This window comes from Palaemon carinicauda, chromosome 19 (genome assembly GCF_036898095.1).
Source record: "Palaemon carinicauda isolate YSFRI2023 chromosome 19, ASM3689809v2, whole genome shotgun sequence".
NCBI classification, from domain to species: Eukaryota; Metazoa; Arthropoda; class Malacostraca; order Decapoda; family Palaemonidae; genus Palaemon; species Palaemon carinicauda.
The window spans coordinates 110,560,780-110,588,128 of NC_090743.1; the positions used below are offsets into that span (position 1 = coordinate 110,560,780).

The window sequence follows — 27,349 nt, forward strand, 5'->3', positions numbered from 1 at the left end:
AAGAAAGGTATTGATATTAAGGCAGTCTTCAAAAAGGAATTGTTACCACCAAATTCGAAAACAATATTTATAGCACTGAACTGGTGAAGGTAATTACTATTTCAAATGATGACTGAAAATTTAAGACTTCCAGGAATTTCAAAGTACTGTATATTGATAAGTTGGCTTTTTTCTTAAAAAGATTAAGTGAATAATATTTTCAAATCAAGGCCAGCAATAAACAAAATGCATAACTAAACAATTATTTTATTTTAGTTTACATATTATTCAATGGTTCAACACCAAGAATCTTCATTCCTGCTGCCAGAGTATACCTAGCTGTAACAAATAATGCCAATCTTGCTTTTGCTACTTCTAGAGGAGAAGACTTGACCTGGAGCTGCTTCAGGGCAACATTGATGCTTCCGCTGAAAAATGAAATATAAATTTTGAAGAATTTCATAGTTGTTGTTCCTTTGAAAGGAAATAAAGACACCTTAATTTAAAAGAAAAAATCAAATACAAGTACTGTATTTCCCATGTCACAAGACGCAACTTTTTTTCCTGAAAAATGCCCCCAAAAATCACCCTGTGTCTTAACACTAAGGAAGAATTGTACTGGGGAGTTTGACAACCCTCAAACACCCAACTAATGACATACAAGCACTCACACACCAGACAAAATATAAAGCTACTATTATCATTCGTAATAGAATTTATTTTCATATTGCACTTTGTTTAATGCAGTACAGTAGCCCGAGTTCCGAAATAATACAAACAGTCGCTGATTAAAACATCTCGCTGTTAGTCGAGTGCAGTGTTACCAAGTTAGCAGAAAACTAGAGGAATTTCAAGAGACTTCTTTGATCAATAATTATGTTTGTGTGACAGTGTGTAGGCTATACGGGGAATTTGGAAAATATTACTGGAAATTTACTTCTTTACCAAAATTTGTTTAACAACACTTGGCAACACTGCTTTCATATAAACAACACTTGGAACACTAAACAAGTAGCTGTGATGGCAACTCTGACTGGTTTAGTGGTTTCTTATATAAATATGCAATTAAATTGGGATAATCAGAGTGCAACAAATTAATATTAACTTAAACATTTCATAATACACCCAAAATATGAATATTTACTGAACCAGACAAAAATCTCAGTAGAGAAGCCACTAGGAATTGCTGCTAAGAATTGTAAAATCCTCAATTTCTTTTTTTTCATCGAAAAATGCTTTGCTAATTTAATAGCGTCCTATGACACCAGAAATACGATAATTTTATTTTTCCTAACGTTACAAACCTGGAGCTATTTATGGGGGATATTGCTTTCGGCTTAGCTGAAAGACGAGCCTTAAGATTTTAACTAGGGATAACAACCCCAACCGCTAGTTAGCGGGAGGGGGTGGGGGTAGCCGGCTACACCGCTCACTTGCTAACCTGGTCTGAGCACCCACTTTGCTTAAAGGCAGGACTTTTTAGGGGGATAGGGCTGTCGGGGCAATTTATATACAGTATGTACAGTAAATAGCACCAGGTGTGTATTGTTAGGAAAAATAAAAATTACTTCCAAATTTGTCATTTATTCCATCACTATATGCAAATGCTTTGCTAGTTATGGGGGATGACTTGCCTCTTAGGAGGGAGGAAGTCCGTGCCACCTGGCCCTTGGCATTTAATCCGGGGTTTTCTCTCCTACGATATAAATCTTAGACGGTAGGAACCCTGGACCTTGCTAAAATTGTGCTTAGCGGCCTGCACAAGCTGTGTTTGTGTGACACTAGCAATGTGACTGGTCTAGTAATAGGATCTCAAGTCATAGGAATCAGAGAGTACCAAGACTTTTACCCATAACCTCCTCGCTAGTGTATTGAGATGCAACAAGTATTATTTCTATACTTAGGTTTGACAAGGGAAATTAATCTTACCTCCAGAGAGGTGAGGTAAGCTGTGCTGAGTACCATGGTGCTGTATAAAATTCTAATGATTTTGTACTTAATTTCAAATATTTATGTACAGTTTTAATTATTTAATTTTTCCTTATATTATCATTATTATGATTACTTGCCGAGCCACAACCCTAGTTGGAAAAGCAGAATGACCTTCTTGTTCTAATTACTTGGCCTCATCTCAATTTAATATTTCACAGTAAATTTAAATCTTTATACATCTGACCCAAATTATTAAATAGTTCACTTCAAGACTGAACTGGCAGTTACGATTGTTTGTTGTCAAGAACAATTACTGCCTTGTTTTTCTTTACAGTAGAGGTAAGGTGGAAGAAGACATGGTGCAGTGTGTCTCTGGGGCGGACAGTCAACATACCCATTGGAGACTCGTCCTAAATTATTACCTGGCAAAAGACGACTGTGCCATAACAAGTAGCTTGGGAGGACATTTGCATTGTTGTTTATTTAAAGTTCCTAAACACTACCCTCTTCCGCTTAATCACTTACAGCCAGATATTGTCCAACACATTCCATCTAGGACGTCTTCATCTTCCACTAACATCTACATCACGGAAGAAGTTTCAAGAATTTGGAGGATTCCTGCTGCTGCTACTTCTCGTTCCTGCTGACCTAAATCACCCAAGGCATTATACTTACAGCTTGAAGTGAGTTACAGTTCAAAACTACCTCGCTTTTTTAATTGAATGTCACTAGCTTGCGTAATCAGTTTATTATCATTTCGAACCCCTTAAATTGGATTGCCATCTTATATATAAAGATTTGTTTCCTGATTATTTCTCTTTTGTGTAGGTTGGTGATCTTTTTCAAGAGTTGGTTTTATGGGGCACATTTTCCTTAATGAATCTGCTTCACCAGTTGTCCAAGGAAATTTTTTAATTAAAAAGATGAATAGATAAAGCCTAGTTTCCTTTCTTGCCTTATTATTTTGGTTTATTTTTAAAAATATTTCTGGGCTCGAACCTGTGCCGCCCAGTGAATAAGCTCCATTTAGCACTTATTCTTAGGTAATTTACTGCTAAATATACCAGAGAAAAAATGTAAAGGAGTGCTAGGTTAACTAGCTCGCTCACCTATTGGTGTCGGTATAAAATTGGGCGTATATTCCAGAGGTCCCGCACTATTTAGATTAATCCACGACAGAGAACCCCAATAGAGGAGAGCCGTTCAACCTCACTTGGTACTACTACAATGCATCCGCTCAGAACCCAACTCCTTTTAGCACGACGAGTAAAGTAACCCGCATTTTTGTAGTGCTCTCGAATTTTGGTTATTTTCTAGTGAATTATGGCTTCTTCGTCGGTTTCCCAGGAGACACCGTCTAAGTTAAGTACCAAGCTGGGTTTTACTGTGTTTTGAGCAACCTAGATCGTTTAATATTTATATTATAGGAGTTTATTCTCTTCGTTCATACCGATCTTGCTTGATTTCACTACAGTTGGTACTCCTGTTTTTGAGAGCTTTTAATTTTCACTTGCGGTGTTACTATGTGTATTATTTTTATTATCAAATATTATTTGTTATTGTGAATATTCATTATTTAGCGTTTAGAATCCTCGTGGTTCAATTTTTGGGCCGATATCATTTACGTATCGCTATGGCTGCCGACCTTCGTGCTAAGGCGGCAATGTTATTTTTAGCCATCAGGTGTGTCTTTTGTGATTTAATTATTTATGTTGCATGCCTTGCCCAAAAATTTTCTATGTGTTTATTCATATATTTAACGCTATTATTATTATTATAATGAATATTTGTGCCATTACTCCGTTTGATCTGTCTGGTTGGGGATCGTCAGTTGGTAGCCCTGCTGCCTCGTATCACGTGATCCTCCCCCACGCTCCCCCTCTAGCTAGGTGGGAGGCTAGGCTTCTCCCCCCTCCACTAAGGGACCGTTGCCTTCCCTCCTTTTAGAGGGGGTAGTTAAGTGTTTATGGACTTTGTCCTCCGGGTGGCCCGGCGGTTTCGTCTCTATCTAGTCTGGTTGGCCACCGGTCAACAGAGTTGGATCCCGGTGCACCCTATTTTATATTCACTTTTCATTCTGGCTTATGTTATACGAAACCCTCCGGGTTCGATTGGCAGTTCTTAGCTACAGTTCCGCCCCCCTATTATTTTATAACATTTCCTATGATGATTATATATGACAGATCACTACCCCGGAGTCCCTAAAGGAATTGGTATTGAATATACCTTTATTTCCCGGCCCGGGGTCTACCCCGCCCCGGGAAATCAGACACCATGTGTCTTAATTCCTTGTTATTGCATCCTTTTTTATGCTCCCGACTTGACCGGAATGGATGGCTATACTTTAGTTTCAAGTTAGACTTATGTTTAGGCCCGGGACCTCCGGTCCCGCCCCTATGTAAGAATATTACAGTTAAGCTCTAACCTTGCGTTAGACCTATGTTAGGCCCGCCCCTACTTAAAAAAAAAAAAAAAAAAGTACAGTTAAGCTCTAATCTTGTGTTAGACCTATGTTAGGCCCGGGTCCTCCGGACCCGCCCATACTTAAAGAATAGTACAGTTAAGCTCTAATCTTGTGTTAGACCTATGTTAGGCCCGGGTCCTCCGGACCCGCCCCTACTTAAAAGAATAGTACAGTTAAGCTCTATTCTTGTGTTAGACCTATGTTAGGCCCGGGTCCTCCGGACCCGCCCCTACTTAAAGAATAGTACAGTTAAGCTCTAATCTTGTGTTAGACCTATGTTAGGCCCGGGTCCTCCAGACCCGCCCCTACTTAAGAGAATTACAGTTTCTCATATACTATTCTTTTTATAGATGGTGCATTGTCTGACGCCGGCCTGTGCAGCTGTTCTGCACCAGCCTTGTGGCCACTCCGTCTGCCGATCTCACGCCCCTTGTGGGGTTCAACTGGAAGACGTTGTGGTATGGCACCCGGATAACTGTGTGATTTGCTTCGACCTCATCACTACCCTTGGATCTGACTCGGTGAGTCCCGTTGGCTATATTGCCTTCTTATTTTATTTACTATTAGTAAGATATCTATGGTCTTGAAGGACCATTGGGAGTCTCCCTTTTATAATTTCCACTATTATTTCAGGCATCCCCGGAGCAAAAGTCTGCGGCTCGGGCCACACTGAAAGTGTGGGTTGGTGGGTTTGCCCGGAATGTGAAGTCTAAGCGGCCGTACGTCCTATCTGAGGACTACTGCACCATGGTTTACCCCAACGCCAAGTCTTCAGCTGCTGTGGCTAGACATGTGGCAGCTCCCATCATTGCCCACATTGATGCCACTATAACGGGTCTCATCGACCCAGAGCAAGATCCATCGGACGCCCCCGGAGGTCTGGAGGACAATGTTGCCTCCATGAACCTGGACGTCGAACCAATGTTGCTAGACGAGCCGGATACAGGTAGGGTGGTAAGTGAGGCAGGTGTGTCCGGCGCTGAGATTCCTATCCTCAGCCCCGCTCTTTCTTCTTCTTCTGATCGCTCTTCTTTTCTTGGATTTTCTGGGGACCGTGATTCGTCTCAACGTTCATACCCGGTTCCCCCTAAGGATAAGTCTACTTCAAGGACCTTACCCAAAGCTCGCAAGCCTCACAAGACTTCTCATGGCTCTAAACATTGTACGAACCCGTCTTCAAAGACCTCTGGTTCCTCCTCTAAGTCTCACGACCCGGGAGTTCCTTCCGCCCCTCCCGCTGCTAGCCCGGGCCTTTCCGAATCAGCCATGCTTCGCATCGTGTCGGAGATGCAGGCAAAGTTGGTTTCGGAGATGCAGTCGAGGATGGACACGATGTTCTCTAACTTCGGTCAGAGAATTGGGGCTTTAGAGCAAGGAGCTCCGAAGAGAGTCCAAAGCTCTCTCATCCCGGATGCCTCTAAGCTCCCGCCGTTTGCCAAGAACAACCCCTGGCGGATGGCTCTTCATTCCCCGTTCTCAGACGGAATGTTGACTCTGGAGGGCCTTGGCACTCGTCCTCTAGAGGACTTTGAATTCTTTCCTCCGGGTCTGGCATTTCCATTTCATGGTTATGCCAGACTTACCGAGGAAGCTTTAGTCCGATTAGACAAGGTCCCCAAAGAGATGGTCATCTTCCCGAAGGAGCAAGCCCAATCTGTTTGGGCCAGATTTTTGAATGACATCGGCTGCACTAACACCATGCTGACGCCTTATAAAAGCTCCTTTACGATGTTCTTAATGGACAAGAACACCTTGACTCCATGCGTCAATAAGGTGGCAGAGCTTGCCTTTCAATATGCTCTGGAGGAAAAGCCCTTGCCTCCCATCCGAGAGGTGGATCCAATCTCCCTCCTTCTTCCCTCAGGTATTGAGTGTTGGGACAATGTCCATACCACCTTTACCTCCGGCAAGCTTGCAGCAGACTGTGCCTCAGTCTTGTTTAGTGAGAAGCTTCCCCGTCTCCCGGAATCCCTCATTAAACAGGAATATGATTCCCGCCTACGTGTGGGCCGTACTCTAAACCTGGCCACATCCACGGAGTCGATAGCCTTGACTTACGATACGGAGAGTATTTTTAAGTCTCTCAACAAGGCTACGTTACAGTCTTTATATTATGACTTGTATGACTTCGCTACTGCTAAACGCAGATGTCGCAAGCATGTTCTAGCTGAGGCGACGATTAGGCATGAACCTAATAAACTCATCCGGTCCTCCTGTTGGGGTTCAAATCTCTTCCCCGAGGATCTCGTAGAGGAAGTCTTGGCGGAGGCCACTAGGGTTAATCAGAGCCTTAAAGCCCGTTGGGGTTTGACCCCTAAACGCAAGTATGACCCCGCAAATTATCAAGCCCGGGGTAGGAAGAAGCTTAGACCATATACCTCCACCCAGTTCAGGCAACAACAGAGTGCTTCATCCAACTTCCGGCTGCCTCTTCCTCCATCTTCTGTTGTCCCTGCACAGCCTTCCACCTCTCGGGCTCCTTCGGATGACTATGTCACCGTTCTGCTACCTAAGAGCCAGCTTTCTGGTGCCTCCGCCACTTCCCCTGCCTTTAACCAGTCCTATGAGGCTCATAGCTCTTCCCAGAGTTATGGTAGAGGTAGAGGCTACCACCGTGGCTCTAACCAGAACAAAGGCAGGGGAAGAGCCTTTCGCAGAGGAAAGAACTTCCGAGGCGGACGTGGAGGCAACTCCTCAAACCAATACTGAGGTGCAGCAGGTAGGGGGGAGGCTCTATGCCTTCCACAACAAATGGAGGTTCAGTCCCTGGGCGTTCAGTATCATCTCCAAGGGACTAGGGTGGAGTTGGATTCAAGGACCTCCTCCTCCGAACAAATTTCGTCAACATTCCACTCCGGACCTGGTCGAATTTGTCCAGGATCTTTTACAAAAGAACGCCATACAAGAAACGAAACATCTGAAGTTTCAAGGTCGGCTGTTCAGTGTCCCGAAGAAGGATTCAGACAAGAGAAGAGTGATTCTAGATCTATCCCTTCTCAACTTGTCCATTCAATGCGACAAGTTTCGAATGCTTACCGTCTCGCAGGTGCGGACCTTACTTCCCCGTGGGGCCGTCACCACCTCTATCGATCTTACAGACGCCTACTATCACGTCCCGATAGCGAGACACTTCCGTCCGTACCTAGGCTTTCGCTTAGGGGACAAAAGTTACTCCTTCAAGGTGATGCCTTTCGGGCTCAACATTGCCCCAAGGATCTTCACAAAGCTAGCAGAAGTCGCTGTTCAGGAACTCAGGAATCAAGGGATTCAAGTAGTAGCCTATCTGGACGACTGGCTCATTTGGTCAGACACCTCCCAAAATTGCCTAAAAGCCACTCACAAAGTCATCCATTATCTTCAATCTCTAGGCTTCCAGATCAACTTCAAGAAGTCCCGTCTTCTTCCAAAATCGAAGTTCCAATGGCTCGGCCTGCAATGGGATCTTATATCTCATACTCTGTGTCTTCCCAGACCCAAGAGGTTAGAGATTGCAAGGAACACCAAACGCTTTCTCAAAGACAAAGTAAGTTCCAGACGACTCCAAGAGAAGATTCTGGGGTCCCTTCAGTTTGCCTCAGTGACGGATCTTCTTCTGAAGGCAAAATTGAAAGATATCAATCGTGTCTGGCGTTCGAGGGCGAACCGGAAGCTCCGGGACAGGAAAGTCCGCCTTCCTCCCATTCTACGGGAAAGACTTCTTCCTTGGACAAGAGCAAACAGTCTGTCAAAGTCAGTTCCCCTTCGATTTCCGCCTCCGGAATTAATCATTCACACAGACGCATCCTTATCAGGTTGGGGCGGCTATTCTCAGCTCAAGAAAGTTCAAGGTCTTTGGACTCCCTTGTTCCGCCATTTTCACATCAATGTGCTAGAGGCCATGGCAGTTCTTCTAACCCTGAAACGTCTCGCTCTTCCCAAGAAACAACACCTTCGTCTGGTCCTCGACAGCGAAGTGGTGGTCCGCTGCCTCAACAGAGGCGGGTCAAAGTCAGGGCCTCTGAACCATGTTCTAGTAGCCATATTCTCCCTAGCAGCCTCGAACCGTTGGCATCTTTCAGCTGTCCACCTGGCGGGAGTCCGGAATGTAGTGGCAGACGCCCTGTCCCGGACCTCCCCTCTAGAATCGGAATGGTCACTCGATCTAAAGTCATTTCGGTGGATTCTCTCTCAGGTTCCCGGTCTCCAAGTGGACCTCTTCGCCACGGAATCCAACCACAAATTGAGAGTATATGTGGCTCCCAATCTAGACCCTCAGGCTTACGCCACAGACGCCATGTCACAGAATTGGGACAACTGGGAAAAGATTTATCTCTTTCCCCCGGTGAATCTTTTGCTGAAAGTTCTAGACAAACTGAGATCCTTCAAGGGACAAGTAGCCTTGGTTGCACCCAACTGGCCCAAGAGCAACTGGTACCCTCTCCTGCGGGAGTTGAGACTATACCCTCACCCGATACCCAATCCGGTTCTGTCTCAGATAGTACAAACACGCGTTGTGTACGCTTTCTCAAACATTCAGAGCGCCCTAACTTTATGGACTTTATGAAGTTTGCGGCTATGCATGGTGCCAATATTGATCCTCAAAACACCTTGTTCCTAGAATCGGATAAACGGGATTCCACCATCCGCCAGTATGACTCTGCAGTTAAAAAGTTGGCAAACTTTTTAATAGACTCAGACGTGAACTGTATGAACTTGAACCTTACAGTCACTTTCTTTAGATCTTTATTAGAATCAGGTCTGGCAGCCAATACTATCACCACTATTAAATCGGCTCTGAAAAAGATCTTCCTAGTGGGTTTTAACATAGACTTAACCGACTCTTTGTTAGCTTCAATTCCGAAAGCTTGTGCCAGACTGAAACCGGTTACTCGTCCTACCCCGGTGACCTGGTTCCTTAATGACGTACTCAAATTGGCTTCTGATACCATTAACAGTTCTTGTGATTACATGCCCCTTCTCAGGAAAACACTTTTCCTAGTGAGCTTGGCTTCCGGGGCAAGAATTTCTGAATTGGCAGCCTTGTCGAGAGACCCGGGTCATATTGACTTTCTGCCTTCAGGAGAGGTCCTTCTTTCTCCTAACAAATTCTTTTTGGCTAAGAATGAAGACCCTCAAAACAGATGGACCTCCTGGAAAATTGTTCCCCTCACGCAAGATCCGTCGCTGTGCCCTGTCACTACTCTTAGGTCTTATTTATCCCGGACCTCCTCTAACTCCTCGGGGCCTCTATTCGTTAGAGAACAAGGCGGTACCATTACTATTAAAGGGATCAGGCAACAAATTTTGTATTTTATTAAACAAGCTAACCCTGACTCTTTTCCTCTTGCACATGATATCAGGGCGGTTGCCACCTCGGTGAACTTCTTTCACCACATGAATTTTACAGACCTTTCCAGGTATACAGGGTGGAAATCACCATCAGTGTTCAAGAAACACTACCTTAAACATTTGGAAGCCCTAAAATTTTCTACAGTAGCCGCAGGGAGCGTAGTTACTCCCGAGTAACTCACAGGTTAATGCCTTGACTCTTTATCTCTCCCTCTTACCTGCCTCATTTATACCCTATTGTATTCGTTGGTCTCGCACCTGAATACTGTTATTATATTTGTAAATTTTATGCTCCTGAGTATCTGTATATATTATCACTCACGGCATTATTATACCTACCTTTTTGGATTTATGTTCATATTTAAGATACCCTTATAATTGTTTTTTGGTACTCATCTCTGATTAAAGCATCCTGTATTTCTCTTACGCTTATGTTTTTTCCTTTATTTTGCAAGTTTGGTGACATTTTTCTCTTGGATAGATTCACTGGGCGGCACAGGTTCGAGCCCAGAAAAGGGATTTTGACGTAGGAAAAATCTATTTCTGGGCGAGGGACCTGTGCCGCCCAGTGAACCCTCCCAGCTCCTCTCCCTTGGAGTCCCCAAACTTTGGGTGCTAAGGAGTTGGGTTCTGAGCGGATGCATTGTAGTAGTACCAAGTGAGGTTGAACGGCTCTCCTCTATTGGGGTTCTCTGTCGTGGATTAATCTAAATAGTGCGGGACCTCTGGAATATACGCCCAATTTTATACCGACACCAATAGGTGAGCGAGCTAGTTAACCTAGCACTCCTTTACATTTTTTCTCTGGTATATTTAGCAGTAAATTACCTAAGAATAAGTGCTAAATGGAGCTTATTCACTGAGCGGCACAGGTCCCTCGCCCAGAAATAGATTTTTCCTACGTCAAAATCCCTTTATTAAAACCATATACAGTACAATTTCTTGAAATGGCATCTCAATGGGATTAAAATGATTAGTGATTCATGGCCACGCTGGTTAAGTAGTCAGTGGCGTTTGGTTTCCTCCTATTTTTAATAGCGATTTTTCCATGTCTGCATAAAGTAGGATTTTTAGGACATTCGTACGTTCGCGACTTAAGCGCGAAAGGTGATCTCAACACTACACAGTTACCAGTTGAATTTTGTTTCTTCTATAAACCCAGTGCTACAGTTAGAGATATTTCTCTGGATGATAATTTTGTCAGTTCCTATCTTCGATGGAAACCGGTTATTCTGTTTATTATTTTGGCCGGTAATGACATACGATATGACTGGGATACAAAAGCTACATTTGAAAAATATCAAGCTTTTTGTTTATTGCTTAAGGAAGTTTTTCCCAATTTAATGCTAATTTGCTCTATTATCGAACCACGATTTGCGCCTTGTAACCATAAATACCAGACCCCTTTCCCTAGTGAATATAAGGTGGCCGCCAAAGTCTTTAACAGATAATTGCAGAAGTGGCGATTGCCAAATTGTCCTTTTTATACTTGGGGAGCAGAGCACTTAGAGAATAGGTAATTATTTGTTAGAGACCTGATACATTTAAATGATGATGGTATAAATACTGTAGTTATGGAAATTAGCTTTTGATCTCGAAAGTAAAGTAGTAAAGGAAATTCATACTCTGGGTACCGAAAATAAGCCTAATAATAGTGGTAGAAATTTTCTACGACCTTCAGTGCTCCAGTGCTTTATTAACGGCCTAATTAAGACTTCGTATAAATTGAATATTTTTTGGGGGGTTTCTTTTAGTTTTAACAACATGGCTGATCTATTAAAATGACAAATTTGGGAGTAATTTGTATTTTCCCTAGCATACAAACCTGTAGCTCTTTAACATAGCATTGTTATTTCGGTGGAGCTGAAAACTAGTCGAAACTGAAGTTAACGAGGGATTTTAACTACCCACCGCTAGTTAGCGGGGGTCGTAGGGGGGTGTTTACCCACCGCTCCTGCCAGCACTGGTGACTAACCGTCAATTCTTATTTAATTAGCTCAGGACTTAGGGGGTTGGTGCTGGCAGGCCAGCCTGATTAAAGAGCTACAGGTTTGTAGGCTAGGGAAAATACAAATTACTCCCAAATTTGTCATTTGTCCCGACGCAAGTTACAAACCTTCCGCTCTTTAACATAGCAGACTCACCTTTAGGTGGGTGGAACTCCTGTCCAACTGGCTGGAGACTGTCCCGGGATGGCCTCTGGTTCTGTATGACTCTTGAAGGATCCTCACACCACATTATCCTTTCTGGATGACGATCTGGACAATTAAATGCTGGAAGGGAAAAAGGTTTTATTAGCGTATGAAGCTGAAAGGTTACAAGGAATTGTTTCAATATCAAATACCAACCACCTCCCCCTTTGGAAGGTTAGATGCGTAAACCCCCTACTGGAATTGTAAACCCCCTTGGATGCTGAGCCCCAAGAGAGGGGAGGATGGAAGTAAGAAGCAGCCAATCAATCTCGCATTCTTCCTAGACTTACCCCACGGGTAACCTCCGCCCTTGATCTTCTGCTACTTGTCCACTAAGGACAAGTAGCTGCCACCACAGGACCAATTGAGAAAGTGTCTAGGCTCCTGTGGGTTACGTCCTGCAGGTAATGGGCAGTGAACTTAAACTGACGTTTTCCACCTGCCTGCGAGCAGCACCTACTGTACTGAGAGGTTTTTCTTGAATACCAGGGAGGTGCTGACCCCTCTGACATTGTGTGCACGGGGCTGTCTATTTGGTTGAGTGATAAACCGAGCCGTGGTCCTTTTAATCACTCGCCTGATCCAAGTGGAGATAGAGTTCTTTGTGATTCTCCTCTTGGTTCTACCCGTGTTCTCGTTTTCTTAAGATACAACCTCAGCGCTCTTACAGGGTAGAGTAACAGTTGATCAGGATCATCTGTTACCGACTGAAGACACTCAATCTGGATGGAGCTGAACCTAGGATTAGCTACCGCCGGATTTTGAGTCTTAGCTACAAACTCCGGAATGAAACTGAGTGACCTGCCCCCATCCCCTTGAATGGGTGATGTCGTTGGAAAGGCCGTGAATTTCGCTGACTCTACTTGCATAGGCCCGAGCTAACAGGAAAGCCATTTCAAGAGTCAAGTCCTTGTTAGAGGCTTGTCTCAGCAGTTCGTAAGGGGCTCCTTTCAAGGAACGTAGGACTTTGACAACATTCCACGGAGGTGGCCTGTTTCTGACTGAGGGCAAGATTACTCAAAGTTTCGAAATAGGAGGGATAATTCCTTCGAGTAGGAAATGTTCAATCCGTTCAGTTCAAAGACTAGGCTTAAGGCTGAACGGAAGCCTTTCACCACTGCAACTGAATAGAGTTTTTCCTTCCTGAGATACAGTAAAAACTCCGCTATAGTTGGGATAGAGGCACTGAGAGGATGGATACCCCTCCCACGACACCAACCACAAAAGACTCGCCACTTCCACTTGTGCACTGCAGTTAATGAGTTCCGGAGGTAACCTGACATGTGTCTAGCAACTGGCTTCAAAAAGGAGTTGCTGGATAACCTCCAGGCGTGAAGACGCAGTGTTGTCACTGCTCGATGGAAAATATTCGTTCGTGGGTGTACGAGTACACCGGGAAGTGATGGAAGTTTCCTTAATGTGTCTGTAGGCAGATGTAGAAGGTCTGGAAACCACTCTCCATGCTGCCATAGCAGAGTTATTAGGATCATCATCAGGTCTTGAGATGTCCTGACCTTGTTCAAAAGCCTCCTTACTAGGCAGAAGGGGGGGAACGCATAGACGTCCATGTTTTCCCATGGATGTTGGAAGGGGTCCTGCCAGAGCGCCTGTGGGTCCGGTACTGGGGAGCAGTACACTGGAAGTTTCCAGTTGAGAGACGTCGCAAAAAGGTCTACTGGAAGTTTCCAGTTGAGAGACGTCGCAAAAAGGTCTACTGGAAGTTTCCAGTTGAGAGACGTCGCAAAAAGGTCTATTGTCGGCAAACCCCACAAAGTCAAGACTTTGTTGGCTATCTGTTGAATTAAAGACCATTCGGTACCAATTATCTGAGTCTTCCTGCTCAGATTGTCCGTCAGCACGTTTTCCTTTCCAGGAATGAAGCGGGCTGTTAAGTTCACCGAGTTGTCGTCCACCCATCTGAGGATTTCTACAGCTAGTTGGCATAGGGGCTGTGAAAAGGTACCTCCTTGTTTGTTTATGTAGGCTACCACTGTAGTGTTGTTGCTCATCAGCACTACATGGTGTCCTGAAACGAGCTAATGGAAATGTTTGTGAGTCAGGAAAGAGGCTTTCCTTTACAAGAAGTTGATGGGGCACCGCCTTTTGGATTCGGACCAAAGCCCGGATGTCGTCAGGTGTAACAGATGAGCCCCCACCCTTCTTTTGATGCATCCATTTAGAGCATCAAGTCCCAGGGAGGAGAGAAAAGATCTACTCCCTTAAGCAGGTTGGTGTCTAACACCCAACAGTTCAGGTCTCTCTTTTTTTTTCTAGATTCCCATCAGTACCAGTGTGTCCGGTGGGTCTGTGCGCTGAGACCAAAAGGTCCTCAGATGCCACTAAAGTGACCGAATGCAGGGACAGCCCTGAAGGACAAACTTCTCGAGAGAAGTCAGGTGCCCCAGCAAGGTTTGCCATCAATATGCTGGCAGTGCGTCTCTCACGAGGAAGTCCTGGGCTACTTCTTTCAGTCCCTTTGCTCTGTCTTCGGACGGAAAGGCTTTGCCTAGTGTGGTCTCTATTCTCATCTCTAGATATACCATATCTTGGACAGGTTGCAGATGACACTTCTCGCAATTTACCAGGGCCCCCAGATCCTGACAGAAGGCCAGAAGTTTTTCTCAATGGAAGAGAATTGTCTCCTTAGAGTCTGCGAGAACTAGCCAATCGTCTAGATATCAAAGAAGACGAATGCCGTTCTTGTGTTCCCACGTGGACACTAGAGTAAAGACTCTTGTGAACACCTGGGGTGCTGTGGACAGGCCGAAACACAGCACTCTGAATTGGTATATCTGATCATCCATAGTAAAGCGCAGGTACTTCCTTAAGGATGGACGAATTGGGATCTGGAAGTACGCGTCTTTCAGGTCCAACGAGATCATGAAGTCGTTTGGTCTGACAGCGTGTCTAACCGTTTGTGCCGTCTCCATTTTGAACGGAGTTTGTAGGACAAACTCATTCAAAGCGAGAGGTCTATTACGGGTCTCCAGCCCCCAGTCACCTTTTCTACAAGAAATAAGTGACTGTAAAAGCTTGGGAACCCTCCCGGAACCTCCTGGAGAGCGCCTTTCTCTAGCATGGTCCTGATTTCGGCCCATAGGGCCTGGTCTTTTGCCGATCTCTTGACATAGGACCTTGTCACAGATGTACCTTGAGTCAGTTAAGGGGAAGAGTCGATAAAAGAGACAATATATCCGTTTCTTAATACAGAAATCAACTGAGGGTCGGCTCCATAATTCATCCACCTCTGCCACCTGCTTATAAGGCATCCCCAACCAGTGGACTGGTCGGGGGATTGCCCTCCCTAGCGTAGTTGTCCTCGCCGGGATTTCTTGCCTTTACCTTTGTGTCCCTTGGAACGATAGGAAGGCTTTCCGTCTTTCTTCTTTGGGGCATTCTACTTCTAGCCAGGTTTGGAAGACTGTTGTCTCTGTCTTGGAAGAGCCTGCTGGAAGGAACGAGAGGAGACAGCCCACTGGAGGAGAGTGTCTTGGCTCACCCTCCTCCATCGGTCTGCTAGGCTTTCAATGGTCTCCCCGTCAAACAAGGCGGGTCCATACATTGGAGCGTTGCGCAGCCTCATTGCCTCTTTCTTCGGGACCTGCCTCTGGAATCTCAAATAAACTGCATCGCGTCACCTCAAAACAAGTTGATCCTTTGGTTCACCACATTCTCCGTCACTAATTTGAGTGTTCTCGTACCCGAGAGAAGGAGAGAGAACAGCGTCTCCCTCCTCTTAGGAGTGGAGAAATCTTCATTCTTGACGATAGCCAACTGTGTCCGACCAATAATCCAGCCATGAAGCCGATTACAAAGCACACTTTGCAACCCGCTCCATGTTAGCAGCATCTGCAGCAGAAAAATGCACAGGGAGAGTTGTCAGTTTCTCCAAAGCCATCTGGGTCAATGATACAATCGCTGGATCCAGCAGTTAGGGGGAAGGATCGTCTCCCACTACCTCATAGTACTTCCTCTGCCTTACATAAGGAGGAGGAAGTAACCTAGAAGAGTCCACTGAACAAAGAGCGGGAGGTTTCTTCGCAGGAGGTGCCAAATACTTGGACGAAAGCTCTCTTCTTCGCTGCCTTAACTCCCCTTCCCCAAGGTGAGGCTACCTTAGGTCTGGAAGGTTTAGGAGCGCCAGACAACTGGTCCAGGACTATATCCTTGCCCTCAGTTGGGATGTTATCAGGCTCTTCCAGGTTATTAACCTTCCTGATGCAAGCCAGAACCTTTAGAAAGATTCTATCTGAATCTTTCTGCTTTGAAGGTGTGACATTCAGGCTGGCAGAAGCAGGTAGCTCCCCGTCACAGTGCTCGGAACCGTCATTAAAAGGTTCTTCCTCTCCCAAGCTAACACCCATAGTAGCTCAAGGAGGGTGAGGGTCGTCCACAGAAAACCTTTTGGAAGCCGAGTGTGCTCTGGGGGAAAGGCCGCTATGCCCAGGTCTTACATTAGCGGCTGGGACTGAAGACTGTTCCCCTTGAATCTGATGTTCACCCATAGAACTCTAGTTATTAGGTAGAGTCTTCGTGCCTGTCCTCTCTCTTGATTGAACCTCGAATTCGTTCAAAAGAGAGGATTTCTCTCCCTTAGTTGATTCTGCTGGTTTACCACCCCAAGAACCAACTCAGAGAGGAGTATCCTTGGATGCAGATGAAGGATATTCCCGGTCGTCGATCCTCACTGGCTTCCAGCCTCCGAGCAAGAGACCGGACAAAGGTTAGAGGATTTTGACTTTGGGAAGAAGCCAACTCTCTTTCCCTAACCGATCTCGCGGCCACCCCCGCTGCCATCCTCTCCCGGGTTGGATCCATGATCTTAGGATCCTTCATACCTTGAGACTCTGGAAGGAGGTGGAGGCGGTTGTGGAAATCTAGCTCGCCTGGGGTCAGAAAGATAGCTAGACTTCCTTGAGAGAGTCCAGGGGAATAACAGGAATTTTCGCCGCTGCAGCTGGGGTATCGTTATAGAGATTCCCATTGCTTGTTTAAGTGCTTTCACCAGGTCTTGAAACCAAGGTCCATCCTTGGCTAACAAGTTACTTGACGAACTAATCTCCCTGGGATTAAATGTTTCTGATCGCACCGGCCAAGGTGAGGGGGAGAACACCTTCACCCTCTCCCAGGTAAGCGCTTGCAGGGTGTACAATGGGAGGTGAACGACCTTGACGATAGGTTGGTTGGGGCGGCAAGCCAGTGCGCTTACTTACCTCCACCCTACGATAGAGATCGCTTGAGCACGTAGGAACCTCGTTCACTTGACAAGAATCAGGTTTCCTTGCTTCCAGCGGATAAGCTCTCCTATCCTTCTTGCTAGAAGGAAAGGCATGCGACAACGCGTATAGCTTCTCTGCCTTCGGCGAAGGTACAAGATCCTGTCCGAGAGCATCGAGAATCAGAGCACTCTTGCGCATCTGTTCTCCCGAGGGAGAAAGGCGCGGTGCTTTCCCTACTCTAAGAGGTGAGGAGTGACAGGGGGCTGAGCGCTTGCACTGCAGCGAGACTGGTAAAAACTGCCCGCTCTCTCAAAAGGATGCTTTCAAGAAACGCTAAGTATTTCACTGCGGCCTGCGGGCGCGATAACGAGGTGGAGGAACAGATGGAAAACTCTTCTGATGGCGCATTGCCTCGCGGGTGAGGGAGCTGCTGAACAGAAGAGAGGGTCGGAGAATATCTCCTCTCGCATACGAGAAGATCAATCAACTCCTTCTTCTGACTCCGCATCACCTCGCGCACGAGGGAATTGGCGCACAGGAGAGGGTCGGAGAAGATCTCTCCTCTCGCATACGAGAAGATCAATCACCACCTCCTTCTGAATGCGCATCACCTAGTGTACGAGGAACATGTCATATATCCAGATCCAGAGATGGAACCTAGATGGTAGGTCTGAAATGGATTCGGATGGAAGATAGAGAGTGAATGTGCAAGGTGAGGTGACCCCCACTGATATTAGGGGCCATAACTTATGTTACTCATCTAAAATTTCCCTCCTGGATTAAGTAAGAATGAGTGAAGCATGATCCAACCCTTTCTGAAGGAAGAATCCTGTGGTAGTTATTGCTGGAATTTGGGACCTTCCTCTATCCCAAGCTAGGGGGCATAGCTGGCCTTGAACACTTGGCCATGTCCTCTTTCAAAAGACCAGATCAGTGAATGAAGGAGTACTGATACAAGGGATCTCTTTCCACTGCTACCTCAACGTCACCCTTTGAGAGGTAGAAGAGTCCAGCATTTATTTAATTCTTAGAGAAATTACTGTTTCTGTGCGCAAAAGGTGCTACCATGATTGACGATCAGTTTATCAACAGTACCCCAAGGCTAGAAACTGTGCACGTCATTCATTCTGAGAATTGTTTCCTCTCTCTAGAACACAAATGCTCAAATCCAAACAGATCTGGAAAAGTATAATCCGGAGTTAAACAATGAATCAGATCGTGAAAGGACTCATTCCATGTCTTGGAAGCAATTTCTGGTATCAGGCGTGTTTGTCCTGGGTTACTGCTCGGAAGACCAGAGGCAACCAGTAGAGAGACCAGCACCACACAATCATCCTAAACCCCAATTTCCCTTAAAATTACACAAAAATGCTAAATTTTATTGCATTTGTTTAGGAACAATAGTTGATAGGCTCACAGCATTATATTGTAGAAAGATCAGGAGTTCATCATCATTCCTGTCAGTTTCTTAATTCTGACTCCAAGTCTTCTGCTTGGTCAAAATTAAAAGGCCTCTTCAGAGGGTAGGGTACTCTTTATATTGAGCAATATGAACATCGGGAGATTTTAGAAAAATAAACAGAATTTTTATAAAAAGTTAATTTTATAACCACTTTATGTTCATATGCATTCCCCCTCCTCACCACTGATCAGTAATGTCAACAGACTAATAATCAGGGGAGGCATTTTGCTTTATGCGCAAGGAGAGGACAGGAAATTTTGTTTTGGGGTAGATAACGACACAGCTTTATGTAAAAGCACCATAAACAGCAGGTGAGCGTGAAATTCTGTTTAATCTATTTTAAAGGTAAGTGTCAGAAAAGCTCACCAATTCCTATCTTCAAAATACACTCAAACCTTACAATTCATGGGTTTTCTATTCGTGAATTTAATTGTTATCAGTAAGGTATTGGAATTCCATAGAGGAATATTTATGGATATTTATTCACTATCATACATTATATATATTAGTTATATATATTGCAGAATAGGGCTTTATTAAAAAAAAAAAAACATTACAGTTCTGTACTACACAAGGGCTTGGAAATCAATTACGGTATTTAAAAGTAAAGGATGTTTCAATTTAACTCTCATCTGTCATATAACAGAGTAACCTGTGCTGTATATGGTTCTATAAGGAAATACTTTTTTATGTCTTTCCAGTTAAGGTCATTCACACATGTAATTATGAATGTCACCTTACCTGAAAAGACATAAGAGACACCGAGTTATACAAGACCAACTACAACACAGCATAGTCAGTTATATAAAAGGAATGAGTTGAGTTGAGACACAAGGTTATAACTGAATTTTTAAGCCCTTGAGTAATAAGGACTTTCTGTCTATTCTATTTGATGTTATACTACTGTGAATGTTTAATTATATTTAGTATTACACAATTATGAATATTGAATTATTACTCCAGTCTTTTCTCAAGTTTTTTCTTATTAAGGAAATAGATGAAGGAGTGCTATCTAGGCTGCATGAATCATTTGCTGGTTTATGTTACCTAATCCCCATGAATGGCATTAGCATGAAGTTCCAAATTTTCACATATTTTCAAAATATGTTGCCCCTTTATGATCAATCTTATAAAAAGTGTTTATTATTGAAAATTAATAAAAGAAAATATTCTTTTTACTAGGTTAATAACTTACCTTAATTTAAATAAATAATTCACAAGAACACAAGGTTCTAGTTCTTTGTAAGCCTCTATAAGTACTTCATCAAATCTGAAAAAATAACACAATTTATCACTCCCATAAAGTAATTGATTTTTATCATTGGTAAATTAAGCCCATAAAAACTCAATTTTCACTTGTCATACAAATTTCACATTTGTAATGAACAATTTCTGTAATACTAGTGCAAGACCATGTGCAGTGGGACTATTGCAATAAGCACAATCCTAAAAGTAAAATTAATTTCAATACTAACCCACAACATTCCTTTTACGAGCTTAGCTTAGCTGACACACTCAAAAGGAGAGGGCTAGTAGTGGGTTTGTATAACTGTCCCTCCTACTCTCTATGTTCAGAATTACTATTATTATTATTATTACTTGCTAGGCTACAACCTTAGTTGGAAAAGCAGGATGCTATAAGCCCAGGTGCTCCAACAGGGAAAATAGCTCAGTGAGGAAAGGGAACAAGGAAAAATTAAATATTTTAAGACTAGCACCAACATTAAAATAAATATCACTTTGTAAACTATAAAAACTTTAAAAAACAAGAGGAAGAGATATAAGATATAAGATAGAAAAGTGTGCCCGAGTGCACCCTCAAGCAAGAGGCCAGAATCCTGATACAGTTATCTCATTTTGTCTCCACTAGATGGGGAGATCCAATGAATAATTTTATTTTCCAAAAGAAATATGTTTTTTTCACCAAGTCATGCCAAATGTTCATTGTGCCAATACCCACTTTGTCCAAAATGTGGGTAGCGGCCAACATTAAAATTCCACTTAGGGATAAGAAATGAATGCTGAAATTACTCTGTAAGACTCTTACTCTTGATTCAAACCTCAGAAGACTTGTTCATTAAAATGGTGAGAAGGCTTGCAAAGTTGAGGTCTCCTTAGAGTACTACCCCATAACAAGGACTTGCCACAAACCAGAACCAAATGAAGGCTAGTCAAACTTCTCAAACAAAGTCAAGACACTGACCTAACCACACTAAATACCTTACTTGACTGCTAACTCCAGCATCTAATGAAAATAAACTAAGCAAGACATAAGCCATAGAAATAAGGAAACTACTTTCTCTATCTAAAATGTCTTTAGCAACAACTAAGACACCTATTTGACAACATAAGTCATACACAGCTCAAACTTATTCCAATTACAATGAAGCAAAAACTGAATTACATCTACAATGGCCTGCATTAATTTCACCCTTTTAGAGGAAAGGGTATCATATGAAATTAAGAAAATTGGCCACTCCTCTATTGTCATGCACCTTAACTATGAAGAAAGGAATAACAGACACTTCTAATTTCTGTACAGTAGTGTCTATGAGTAAATTCTGACATGGGGAAGAGTGATCTCAATCAACAGAAAGATTCTCATATTTTTTTACAACAGAGAGGTGATATTTTTAAATATTAATTTAATGACCTCACTAACCAGAGACATTTCCTGAATACTTTTTCTTGTAGAACCTAGAGAAAGTATGAAAAAATATTTAGGAAGATTCTTACATCTGAACTTATTCTTGGCTATAAAAGCTGGTAACAGAGAAACAATTGATCCTTTTGCATCAAACTCCACATTGCAGGGCATTAGTTGTAATTTGATAACCCTCTTGGCATTTCTTGGGAAATGACAAAATATAAATGATTTTGTCCAAGCAAAAACATTTCTGGTCTCACATCAATTACCGTACAGAGAAAGGGTGGACCTCCTCCTAATTATAGAAAGTAAAGGGTTTCAAAACCCATTCTGTCTCAGCTCACAATGGAGAACTGTCTAATCTACAGTTACCTGTAAGTTTTTAACAATTTTAAAATTTTCTCATTTTCTTTCACTACAATAAATGACCTTCCAGTGGCAAGACCCCCAGGGTTGCCAAGTCATATGCTCTTTGCTTTTAGTTATCCCCAATGATTGACTGCTATCACACTCTCCCCAAATTGTTTACATACTGGTTTTGTTAGCAATTATTGCCTGGAATGTGCATGAGAATTATTTCTGAGTAATGTGTCAAGGGCAATACTGTGATTTAAATAATTGTTGTGAAAAGTGTTTCACTCTCGGTACCACTCATGGAAAAGTATGTTTCAATCCTTGCTGTTAGTTCAGAGGAGAAGCCATGGAAGACTAGGCTAAATGATTATATCAGGGATGACAACAATAATGACATGTCTCCAGCTTTGGACAGAGGCAGACTGGCCATCTAGAGATTCTGGACTTTTCCAGATGGGCCGCTCTGTGTGAGGGTAATTTGGGCTGGTCTTTAGTCCAGGGAAAGGCGAGAACAGATGAAAAGAAACAATGAAAATAATAAAAATTATAATAAAATGAATGGAGGGAAAAACCCATACCAATTAGATAAAAGACAATACTATTATCTGATGAAAGGTGAAGAAATGTCTGTAAGTGAAACCAAATTACTAAAACATATGAGAGAGAGAGAGAGAGAGAGAGAGAGAGAGAGAGAGAGAGAGAGAGAGAGAGAGAGAGAGAGAGAGAGAGAGAGAGAGAGAGAGAGAGAGAGAGAGTGTGTGTGTGTGTGTGTGTGTGTGTGTGTGTGTGTGTGTGTGTGTGTGTGTGTGTGTGTGTGTGTGTTACAAGGATTTTGGATGTCTCAAAAACTTTTTAGTCCATCTGTGGAGACTCCATTTGATCTTTGGTAGAGCGACTTAGTTTAGGCATTTAGAGAGTTCTTATGATCTTGTCTGACTTATTCTTGAACTCATTTACCGTGTTACTGTTTACTACATCCGCTGGAAGTCTATTCGAAGTACAGTAAAACCTTGAGATATGAGTGTCCCAACATACGAGAAATTTAAGATACGAGGAAAGTTTGAGCAAATTTTTGTCCTGAGATACGAGAAAAAATTTGAGATACGAAATAGTTCCCTATGAGATCGCCGGGTGGACAAGTGTGCGAGAGGCTTCTCACCAGGACAGCATCGCTCGGTCTTTCCCGTCGTATCTCCGTTGCGTGAAGTTTATCTCCGAGCAATCAGCCAGTGTTTTTTTTTTTTTTTACGTTTATTTTGCGTTAATCAGTGGAGAATTCAGTGAATAAGCAATGGGTCCAAAGAAAGCGAGTGCAAACAAGGGTAGTGAAAAGGAAAAGCATATGATGACAATGGAAATGAAGCATGAAATAATTGAAAAATGATATTTTAATTATAAAATAAATTTTTGAATATACTTACCCGGTGAATATATAATAGCTGCAACTCTGCGGCTCGACAGACAACATACTCAAAAAACTCGCGAGCGATCGCTATGCAGGTTGCGGGTGTGCCCACCAGCGCCAACTGTCGGCCAGATACCACTCTTGTATGTAAACAAAACCTTCAATTCTTCTCGTCCCGCTGCGTCTCTATTGGGGAGGAAGGGAGGGTCATTTAATTTATATATTCACCGGGTAAGTGTATTCAAAAATTTATTTTATAATTAAAATATCATTTTTAAATATTTAACTTAGCCGGTGAATATATAATAGCTGATTCACACCCAAGGAGGTGGGTAGAGACCAGAGTTAATTATGTTTACAGCGTATAAGCTAAGAATTTTTTCATTTTGACAGTTATCAATATAACAAAACCAAAATAAATAGGTACCTAGTAAGGAAGTTGACTTAGACGATTACTCTGCCTTGTAAGTCTGTCTTCCTCACGGAGCCCAGCGATCCTCTTAGGATGCTGACAGACTCCCAGGAGCTGAAGTATCAAGGGCTGCAACCCATACAACAGGACCTCATCAAACCCCTAATCTGGGCGCTCTCAAGAAATGACTTTGACCACCCGCCAAATCAACCAGGATGCGAAAGGCTTCTTAGCCTTCCGAACAACCCATAAAAACAATATTAAAAACATTTCAAGAGACAGATTAAAAGGATATGGAATTAGGGAAGTGTAGTGGTTGAACCCTCACCCACTACTGCACTCGCTGCTACGAATGGACCCAGTGTGTAGCAGTCCTCGTAAAGAGTCTGGACATCTTTCAAGTAAAATGACGCGAACACTGACTTGCTTCTCCAAAAGGTCGCGTCCATGATACTTTGCAGAGATCTATTTTGCTTGAAGGCCACGGAAGTTGCTATAGCTCTAATCTCGTGCGTCTTAACCTTAAGCAAAGATCGGTCTTCCTCACTCAAGTGTGAATGAGCTTCTCGTATTAACAATCTGATAAAATATGACAAAGCATTCTTTGACATAGGTAAGGATGGTTTCTTAACCGAACACCATAACGCTTCAGATTTACCTCGTAAAGGCTTAGTACGAGCTAAATAGAACTTAAGAGCTCTAACGGGGCATAATACTCTCTCTAATTCGTTGCCTACGATCTCTGATAAGCTAGGAATATCAAAAGATTTAGGCCAAGGACGAGAAGGCAGTTCATTCTTGGCTAGGAAACCAAGTTGAAGAGAACAAGTGGCTTTTTCTGTCCAAAAACCGATGTTCTTGCTGAAGGCATGAAGCTCACTGACTCTTTTAGCCGAGGCCAAGCACACCAGGAAAAGTCTTAAGAGTGAGATCCTTCAGGGAGGCTGAATGTAAAGGCTCAAACCTGTCTGACATGAGGAATCTTAGGACCACGTCTAAATTCCATCCAGGTGTAGCTAAACGACGTTCCTTAGAGGTCTCAAAAGACTTAAGGAGATCTTGTAGATCTTTATTGTTGGAAAGATCTAAGCCTCTATGCCGGAAGACCGAAGCCAACATGCTCCTGTAGCCCTTGATCGTGGGAGCTGAAAGGGAGCGAACTCTTCTCAGGTATAAGAGAAAATCAGCGATTTGGGCTACAGAGGTACTGGACGAGGATACAGATACTGACTTGCACCAGTCTCGGAAGATTTCCCACTTCGATTGGTAAACTCTAATGGTAGAAGCTCTCCTCGCTCTTGCAATCGCACTGGCTGCCTCCTTCGAAAAGCCTCTAGCTCTCGAGAGTCTTTCGATAGTCTGAAGGCAGTCAGACGAAGAGCGTGGAGGCTTTGGTGTACCTTCTTTACGTGTGGCTGACGTAATAGGTCTACTCTTAGAGGAAGACTTCTTGGAAAGTCTACCAGCCATCGAAGTACCTCGGTGAACCATTCTCTCGCGGGCCAGAGGGGAGCAACTAACGTCAACCTTGTCCCTTCGTGAGAGGCGAATTTCTGCAGTACCTTGTTGACAATCTTGAATGGTGGGAATGCGTATAGGTCTAGGTGAGACCAATCTAGGAGAAAGGCATCTATATGTATTGCTGCTGGGTCTGGGACTGGAGAGCAATAGATTGGAAGCCTCTTGGTCATCGAGGTTGCAAAGAGGTCTATGGTGGGTTGACCCCAAGTCGCCCAAAGCCTCTTGCACACATCCTTGTGGAGGGTCCATTCGGTTGGAATTACCTGACCTTTCCGACTGAGACAATCTGCTAGAACGATCAAGTCGCCCTGGATAAACCTCGTTACCAGGGAGATACCTCGATCTCTTGACCAGATGAGCAGGTCCCTTGAGATCTCGTACAGTGTCAGGGAGTGGGTACCTCCTTGTTTGGAAATGTACGCCAAGGCTGTGGTGTTGTCCGAGTTGACCTCCACCACTTTGTCTCGAAGGAGACTCTCGAAGCTCATCAAGGCCAGGTGAACTACCAATAGCTCCTTGCCGTTGATATGCATGCTCCTCTGACTTGAGGTCCACAGACCTGAGCATTCCCGACCGTCCAGTGTCGCACCCCAACCCAAATCCGATGCGTCTAAGAAGAGAACGTGGTTTGGTTTCTGAACTGCTAGGGGAAGTCCCTCTCGTAGACTGATATTGTCTTTCCACCAATTCAGGCAAGTCTTTACTGTTTCGGAAATTGGGATCGAGACCGCCTCTAGCGTCTTGTCCTTTTTCCAGTGAAAAGCTAGATGGAATTGTAGAGGTCGGAGGTGTAGCCTTCCTAGCGAGACAAACTGCTCCAGGGATGATAGAGTTCCTACTAGACTCATCCAATTCCTGACTGAGCAACGTTCTCTCTTCATTATCCTTTGGATTACGAGCAGGGCTTGATCTATTCTGGGGGCCGACGGAAAAGCCAGAAAAACTGGACTGCGAATCTCCATCCCTAAATACAGAATAGTTTGGGATGGGATCAGCTGGGACTTTTCCAAGTTGACCAGAAGTCCCAATTCCTTGGTCAGATCTAAAGTCCAATTGAGATCCTTCAGACAGCGATGACTGGACGAGGCTCTGAGAAGCCAGTCGTCCAAATAAAGGGAGGCTCGGATACCCGATAAATGGAGGAATTTTGCCACATTCCTCATAAGCCTCGTAAACACGAGAGGAGCAGGACTTAGGCCAAAGCACAGGGCCCGAAACTGGTACACCACATTGTCGAACACAAATCTCAGAAAAGGTTGGGAATCTGAGTGAATGGGGATGTGGAAGTAAGCGTCTCTTAGGTCGAGAGAGACCATCCAGTCTCCCTTTCTGACCGCTGCTAAGACTAACTTCGTGGTCTCCATGGTGAACTTTGTCTTTGTGACAAAGACATTCAGAGCACTGACGTCTAGCACCGGTCTCCAACCTCCTGTCTTCTTCGGTACTAGGAAGAGACGGTTGTAAAACCCCGGTGATTGAAGGTCCGAGACTTTGACCACCGCTCCCTTCTCTAGCAAAAGAGACACTTCCAGTTTCAGGGCTTGTCTCTTTGCTTCCTCTCGGTACCTGGGAGAGAGATCGATGGGGGACGTCGCTAGAGGAGGTTTGCGTACAAAAGGGATTTTGTACCCCTCTCTGAGCAACCTCACAGACTGTTGATCTGCGCCTCTCTTCTCCCAGGCTTGCCAGAAGTTCTTGAGTCTGGCACCTACTGCTGTCTGAAGCTGCGGGCAGTCAGACTCTGCCACGCGAGGACTTGGCTCCTTTCCTCTTTCCTCTCTTCCCTTCGGCACGAGTACTTCCCCTGCTGGGGGCTCTGCCACGAAAGGGCGGAATAAACCTGGACGCTGGAGTGTCTATTCTAGGTCTAGCAGACAAAGGGGTCCCTTTGCGAGCCGAGGACGCAACCAAGTCATGGGTGCCCTTCTGCACTAGAGACAACGCTATTTCCTTAACTAAAAGTTCAGGAAACAAGAACTTAGACAAAGGGGCAAAGAGTAGCTCAGATCGTTGACAGGGCGTCACTCCTGCTGACAGAAAAGAGCACAGAGACTTTCGTTTCTTTAGGACTCCTGACGTAAACGAGGAGGAGAGCTCATTGGATCCATCGCGGATGGCCTTATCCATGCAGGACATAATGAGTAAGGAGACATCTCTATCGGCTGATGAGATTTTCCTACTCAAGGTTCCCAAACACCAGTCAAGGAAGTTGAAAACTTCAAAAGCCCTAAAAATGCCTTTAAGTAGATGGTCCAGGTCTGAGGATGACCAACTAATCTTCGAGCGTCTCATGGCTAGGCGGCGGGGAGAGTCTACAAGACTTGAGAAGTCGCCCTGGGCAGAGGCAGGAACTCCCAAGCCGAGAACTTCTCCCGTGGCATACCAGACGCTCGATCTAAACGAGAGTTTAGATGGGGGGAAGGCAAAGGCCGTC

General features: G+C 44.1%; 1 protein-coding gene across 7 annotated transcripts in view; it reads right to left on the bottom strand.

Annotated features, from left to right (window-relative positions):
* Nucleotides 1–230: 230 nt before the first annotated feature.
* ArgRS-m (arginyl-tRNA synthetase, mitochondrial) overlaps nucleotides 231–27,349 on the bottom strand; it is a 644,356-nt gene continuing 617,237 nt past the window's right edge. For 6 of the 7 annotated variants that reach the window (XM_068393756.1, XM_068393755.1, XM_068393754.1 and 3 more), the window contains exons 11-12: nucleotides 19,772–19,846; nucleotides 231–407 (exon numbers count right to left, since the gene is read on the bottom strand). In XM_068393756.1, the coding sequence (XP_068249857.1) occupies nucleotides 257–407; nucleotides 19,772–19,846 (226 nt within the window). In that variant the 3' untranslated portion in view covers nucleotides 231–256. Of the gene's footprint in view, nucleotides 408–11,847; nucleotides 11,977–19,771; nucleotides 19,847–27,349 lie in introns of all 7 variants that reach the window. The other variant, XR_011047406.1, reaches the window with a different exon arrangement.